Source organism: Bactrocera latifrons, unplaced genomic scaffold, assembly GCF_001853355.1.
Source record: "Bactrocera latifrons isolate USDA-ARS-PBARC rearing strain unplaced genomic scaffold, ASM185335v1 scaffold_70, whole genome shotgun sequence".
In the NCBI taxonomy this organism is placed as follows: domain Eukaryota; kingdom Metazoa; phylum Arthropoda; class Insecta; order Diptera; family Tephritidae; genus Bactrocera; species Bactrocera latifrons.
In genome coordinates this window covers 1,225,978-1,233,113 of record NW_017537379.1, presented here as the reverse complement: position 1 = coordinate 1,233,113, position 7,136 = coordinate 1,225,978, and the positions used below count along the sequence as shown (strand labels likewise).

The 7,136-nt window shown below is 34.3% G+C and overlaps 2 protein-coding genes across 3 annotated transcripts in view; one reads left to right on the top strand and one right to left on the bottom strand.

Annotated features, from left to right (window-relative positions):
• Positions 1–339: 339 nt before the first annotated feature.
• On the bottom strand, positions 340–3,606 carry LOC108975941 (zinc finger protein 675-like). The gene is made up of 5 exons (XM_018944783.1): positions 3,384–3,606; positions 2,940–3,315; positions 2,216–2,883; positions 2,007–2,153; positions 340–1,940 (listed from the first exon to the last, which is right to left on the bottom strand). Exons 1-5 carry the CDS (start codon positions 3,528–3,530, stop codon positions 924–926), a joined length of 2,355 nt encoding a protein of 784 aa, XP_018800328.1. The 5' UTR covers positions 3,531–3,606; the 3' UTR covers positions 340–923.
• A 589-nt stretch (positions 3,607–4,195) lies between these two features.
• Positions 4,196–7,136, top strand: part of LOC108975954 (calcium channel flower) — a 19,157-nt gene continuing 16,216 nt past the window's right edge. Inside the window, exons 1-2 of one of the 2 annotated variants that reach the window (XM_018944804.1) lie at positions 4,196–4,380; positions 4,573–4,696. In XM_018944804.1, coding sequence (XP_018800349.1) covers positions 4,378–4,380; positions 4,573–4,696 — 127 coding nt within the window. In that variant the 5' untranslated portion in view covers positions 4,196–4,377. The remainder of the gene's footprint in view (positions 4,381–4,572; positions 4,697–7,136) is intronic. The other variant, XM_018944803.1, reaches the window with a different exon arrangement.

The window sequence follows — 7,136 nt, the reverse complement described above, 5'->3', positions numbered from 1 at the left end:
GCCACGGCATCTTCAGGCAGATGCCAACGGGGGGCCCAACTAAATACTAAAACGTCTTAATAACTACCATTTTGTAAAGTTTTCGCAATGAACTAAGATATTTTTTTTCTGTATGTACACTTTTGTCAACATAATCTTTGAGTTTTTCCTCCATAAATATGTTGTTTTATATTAAGTAGTGGATTTTTTAAGTTTATTGTTATTAGAAAATAGATACGAATAAAACGTATCAACACATTTTCCTAAAAAGATTTTGTACTCTCATATGCAATAAAACAGGGGTTGTATGTAGGCTTTTGTCTGCCACTGTATGTATGTATTATATATAACACATTATAATTGTTATCATTCAAAAATTTATTTCTGTTGCTATAGCGATTATCAAGACCCCGCTCGGGGGAAAACAGCTTAACTATTGTTAATTAATTGACGTTAGTCAACGGGTACGTCCTTAGGAATGGGTAGTGTGGTAAAAGTAAACTCTGTGAATTAGCACAGGTTATGCTGTTTATCACACCACCACTAGCGACTGTTATATCAGGCGAGATGCTACAGATGCCAATAGTTCGGGAGGGGACTTCGTTATATTGCGGTGCGCGTTTAAGTCGACAAGTATCAACGAAGCAGCGCGCCTATGTTCCGGTGATATCCTGTTGGCTAGCATGTAGTGAGTTGTATGTCTTTATATATTAAATGTTTCGAGCTCGACATTGTCTGACAGGATAGTTATGCCATGACATTCTAGGGAAAGAGCCCTGTGGTCGATATTGTGACCGATAGACGATACTGTAGTGTGGTGCAAAGTGAAGGCTAGCTCACCTCCATTATCTCGCTCACAATCTCTGGATACTGGATATCAAATGTTATGTCCATCTTTAATTCTTGCACTATAGGTAACTTGTATAAACTGTAAGACTTTTTATTTACACATAAAATCTTGTCATTTTGTTATCACTAGGGTTGGCAGGATTCGGATAAGAAATACAAATTAGTCTTTGTGGTGATTTGGGAATCGCAGCCCTATGCGAGGTGTTCAGCCCGCTTATAGTATGGGTAGTGTCGTTACTACTTGATATCTCCCGCTTTGTTTCGCCAGCAATGCTGTGCAGCATATCAAAGACAGTGTCACTGGCATCAGAAACACTTTTTGGCGAAGGTACGCTTGTTAGTTGAAGTGCCTCCAAACCATCTGGATCTGGATCTGATGCTACACTATAGGTTGGCGAGACACTTCCAACAGGAAGTGCTTTTCTTCTATCACGCTGAAATTCATCCAACAAATCAGAACTCTTATATTTTTTGGTGACATTTTGTAGCTCTTCCGTGGCTGTTTTGTGTAGCGTCTTGTGACGTTTAAAATTTGATGCATCCGCGAATGTTCGCGGACAAAATGGGCACTTATAAGGCCTTTCTCCCGTGTGTGTGCGCAAATGCTTCGTCAAAGCAGACTTCAATTTGAAACGCTGCAAACACTGATCGCATTTAAATCCAAGTTGGGTCGCCCCAGGGGCTGCGCTGCTGTTCATGGGTATATTTTTAAGGATGATCCTTTTCAATTTGTCTTTACTAATAACGGTATTAGGGCCGGGCAATGTTTTGATAGGTGGCAATACCTCAACAGACTGTACGTTTGTAACTTTTGAACGAAGCAAGGACGTGGTGGCATTTGATTTTTGGACGGAGTCGTAAGTCTGTGTTGAAGATGCATCTACAGTAAGTTTATGTTTATCGCTTGATAAAGCAATCTTCGCGTTTTGGTCCAGCAGACGTGCGAGAACTGCACGCTGTGCGTGTTTTAGATGCATTTGTTTGTGTAGTTTCCAATGGGAACTGCTGTTGAAATTTGCACTGCATGTTTCGCATTTAAACGGTAATTGACCAGAATGCAATCGCATGTGTGTGACCATATTGGAACGATGCGAAAAGCCTTTGGAACAGTGCTATGAGTAAGGATAATGGAAATGGTGAGCTGCACGATTAAAGAGTTACTAAAATTGTTTACTCACCTTGCAGACATAAGGTTTGTCACCGGTGTGCGTGCGCATGTGCAAAGTAAGCTCGCTTTTATGTACAAATGCCTTAGCACATATATTGCATTTAAAGTTTCGTATACCGGTGTGTTTAGCCATATGGTAAGTCAAATTGGTAGTGTTCTGCAAAGTAGTTATCCAACATAAAAATATTACGCGAGGTGATAAGAGAGTTTCTAGTTTACCTTAAAGCTGGCAGTACAGTGTTGACACTTGTACGCTCGGGTGCCCACGTGGACTTGTTTGTGATGACGTAACACCGAATAGTGAGTTTTATATGATTTGTTGCACTTCAAACATTTAAACGAGCTAGTTTTTGGCGACGAAACTGATCGTACCTGCTCTATATTTTCGGCTACATACAACGGTGAATTAGCAGTTTCCCCATTTTCCTTGGGAGTTGCATTTAAATCGGAATCAATAGAAGTGATGTGACCTTCATCATCTACTACTATATTAATGGTAGTCTCTGATTTTGGAGCCTGTTTTTCATTGCTTTCAGTGTCAGTTTTGTTCAGAAGCGTTGTTTCTTTATGGCCAGTAAGCTGGAGATGTTTCGTTAAATTAGTTAAATTGTCGAACTTTGATGTGCATTCCAAACATTTATATATAGATTCATTATGGGTCCGTAAATGTTTTAAAAATATATGTTGTTTTGTGAATACTTCTTTACAGTATTCACATATCATACGTATATCTGGCTTAGATGGCGTTGACTGATGCATGGGTACATCTGAATCAACTGAAATTATTTCTGCTAAAGACGCCCCATTTGCAGATCTTAATTCAGCAATTGGTTGTATAGTAATGAGTGTTCCAGTGTTTATCTCTGACGAATTGTCTGAATTTGTTTCTATTGCGAGAAGAAAAAGAATTAGTGATACGTTAAATTGACATCAATCTTCTTACCTAAACCGACATCGATTTGTCCAACTTCAATGTAAGGAGAAGGGTCACAAGGAAAACGTTTTTTCTTTTTTCTTACACGTTTAGCGTATTTACTAATAGAGATGGGGTTTACTAATCTTGCATCTGTAGTGCGAACTCCGTCGTTAAAATTTTCTTCTTCAATTGTTTCGTGGTTCTTTTCTTTGCTCACCACACATAAATTCTTGTTTTTCAATTGGGAAACATCTGTATTTTTGCCTGCCACATGGTCTTCTCTTAACTTTTGCGTCAGTTTCCGCTGTCCTTCCTTAACCATTTGAAGAAATTTATCGGTTGATTCAGCATCCAAGTGACAAGCGACGCATAAACAATTTGGTAAGGAATCATTTTCTTTGTACTAAACACGTCAAGGAACTCTTGTATATTATAGCAAAGTACAAATGATAAAAGACATACATACTTTACCTTTATATTCAAAAAGCCAAGAGTGCGTTTAACTAATGAGTTAATATCCTCACTATTATTTTCAGTGAGTTCTATGACATTGTGTTGTTCTTCGCCGCATAAACGACAAATTCTTTCATCATTTGCAGAAATTTCCCTAAATTCCATTTTCAAATATATATTTCCAATATAGCTTAATATATACAATTTAGTTAAAAAAAAAAAAAATATAGCAAAGAACGAAATAAATCAGCTGATTATCGTATCTATGGTTTCTTTTTTATTGTTAGTAAGTGGCATCCCACTAACTGAATAGTTAACCCAGTAACTAACGCATAAGTCATTTGGTAACTGTTTTTAATTTTTGCATCATATTCGTTTAATTATACTCCACGTCTCTATTATAAAATTAGTATCAAATTATAAGTGATGTCTTTTCTTACTTCTTTACTACTTTCTCATTTTGAACCGAACACCAAGAATTTAGTTTAGAACTATAATTTACACTTTTTGAAAGAAAATAACTTTAGCGTTAAATTGGAGAACTATATTCTACCAATTATGAGGAAGAATGGATCTTTGGTTCCCCCGGTCTTGAGTACTTTTTTTTACATATTTCAATTCATTTGTGAACAAATCACAAAAATTGCCGTTTTTATAGATAGCCGCTCTTCTGCTTAATTCCCTTAACTATGCAGGACAAATGGAAATTTAACAATTTATTTTATTTTGGTTATGGTTAAATATAAACTTAAGCCGGCACCACTCTTCGTTTTTTGGCTATTCTTTCACTCGTTAATTTATTGTCAGTCATTTTTATTCGCTGCTTCTTTTTTGATGTGTCAAATAACTCGTTACTTTTGTGACTGTTGGCAGCAGAAACACAGATTTTTGTTCATCGATGGTAAAAAGTTTATTGTAATCGTATGCAATTACGATAAGTGTAATTTAAAATAGAAGTGTATGTTAAATTTCAATAGCCTTCAGATAGTGTTTGACATATAAACCCAACAAAATGGTAATAAAATAAAAAATGCGAGTAAGAAAACAGCGGACGACTAGTCCAATTGGAAAAGTCGATGCAATGATAAAACTTTTTATTTCCTTTGGCAATGTTTTCCCCGCATATATTTTCTGAATATTTTGTTGACACTATCAAAGATGCATTTTAATTTTTATTTCATGTCGCGTTAAAAAATTGTACATCCAGTCCTTTGCGGAGAAAATCACAGGATTGCTGGCGCGGCCGAATCAAGCAGAACAAATGGGCGGCATAGATGCGCCGTGGTACATGAAGTATGCTGGAAGATTATTGGGTATTGTTGGCGCTTTCTGTAAGTAAATTATTTCGAACACGTGTAATTTTACAAATTTAATGCTTGAAGACCGCAAAAATCGTATTAAGGGGGCGTATTAAATATCACAGCTGTTTTCTATGTTATGTTGGTATTTTTACGGTCAAAAAGTGTCAGAATGCGCTAGGTTTCAATCGATTTTCCAAATCGGTTCACCCTCAATAAACAAATCTGTATGCATTTATTTACTGTTATCTCTGTTCATTTTTTGAATTGCACAGCGCATGTTGGTTTGAATGTGCTCACAAATAACACAAAGCTAGGGAGCAGAATGTGCATCCCTTACCCAATTATATTACTGCCTCCACCTCACTCTGAATACTTCAATACAAATTTGTGTATATCTTTGCATGCATATGTTTCTTTTTGTATTCATACACATATAATATGTATTTACTCATCACGAAAGACTTACTGGCATTGATAAAAGAACCTGTATAAATAGGAACACATCATAGTCATACGTTATGATTGTGTGTGATGTTTAACACACATTTATAATCATGTTTCACATAGAGGTATTATATACTCCAACACTTGATTTCTAAAATTATTTTGTTATAATTTGCCAATAAAAATATTGTAATTTTATATATAGACTTTAAAAATATATACACATTTTGCATCTGATGCAAATCAAGATATGTTATCACATACAAAAGAAATGTAAGATGTGTTCCAGTTCTTAATCGCTTAAATAATTAAAGAAGCAAATATGTGTGTTCCCATATGCATATGTTATAGAATGCAACTTATAGCCGCAAACGCATTTTTGTATTTGTTATCAAGAATTTATAATCATAAACATTTTAATAATGGTATTAATGCAATAGGTATTTACAATTATTCCCTTTGCACATTCGCACTCAACACACACACAATGTTAAAGGCACATCTTGTGTGACCGCCTGAAAAAAGTGATTTTTAGATTTTTTTTTTTTTAAGAAAACTACTGCATGAAATCTTTTAAAAATTTAAGACTATATTTAATTAATGAATATATGTTACACAAAAAATTTCAACAAAAATTCTATTATTAGGAAGTTATACCAAACAAGTTACTAAAAAAATTTGGTCCGTCAGAACTTTATTTTCATAACATAATCAAAGACCTGGAGGACGATTGAAAAATCACATACAGAATAGATAGAAATAATCAAAACGGTCGCATGATTTGTTTTCGAGATAAACCTGCAGCCAAAGACTATATAACCATTTATAGCTGTAATAACTGGAAAAATAATTGAAATATTAATTTAAAAATGTTAGTATCTAATAAGGTATAGCCTATCGAAATGTACAAAATAATTTCACACATTTTGAAACTAGCATTCCCTAATTAAATTTGTTCTAAAAGTTATTGGTTCTTAGAGCTTAGATTTTCTTTTATATTGATTTGTAAACATTTTTTAATTTTAATGAATCAACCGTTAACTTACCTTGTAGTTTGACGATATTTGCACTCAATTAAATGCTGTGTAAAGAACCTCCCTTTCTGAACTGCTTTAGAATATATGACCCAAACAAGTTAATAGGAATGAAAATAAGTACATCTATGATATTAGTATGTAGTTTCGTGGAGTCAATGACTCAACTCAACTTAGAGAACATTTCGTGTGTTTCACGTTTATAAATGTAATTAAAATTACTAAAACTTGAACATCTAATACATTCCACATTGATTTTCTAAAAATATAATATTCTCTTTACCCTAGCCAATTTACTTTATAAATAAGTTTAACTCCTTAGATAAAAATGAACGTAAATGCACGACTTTTGTTCACGTTATTTTTCCCTTACTTTTAACGAAAAAAATATACATATGTAAATATCTTATTTGTTGAATATGCATACACAAAGTCAACTGATAACAATATAATTATCAATGATTGCAAGAATACACCATAAATGTACATATAATTCGTATTATCCGTTTTAAACAATGACTCATATTATATTGCATTAGCTTAACTTGATAATTACTTATTTGTTGTCTTTTTAATTTCTGCAATATATCGCTACCTAATCATAATGTTGGAGTATTGTAAGGCTTCTGGGTAACTAAAATTCATGTGTACTTGCATACAAACTATGTTAGCTTGGTTTTTATTAGTATAAGTGGTGATGGAGCCGGCTTTTGATTTTCGCTTTATCAATACGGCTCAAACCTTGAACAAAAATATACAAAAAACAGTGGCGATGCAAGGCATAATAGTAAACCGGTTCCAATGCTCTACTGTGAATGAACTCGTAATACCGTTGAGTTTGCGATGGGCTTGTTTAGCTGGTGCGTTACCATTGGTTGACGTTATTTGTGTTATATCGGGTGATTTTTTTGAGGTTAGGATTTTCATGCATTAGTATTTGACAGATCACGTGGGATATCAGACATGGTGTCAAAGAGAAAGATGCTCAGTAT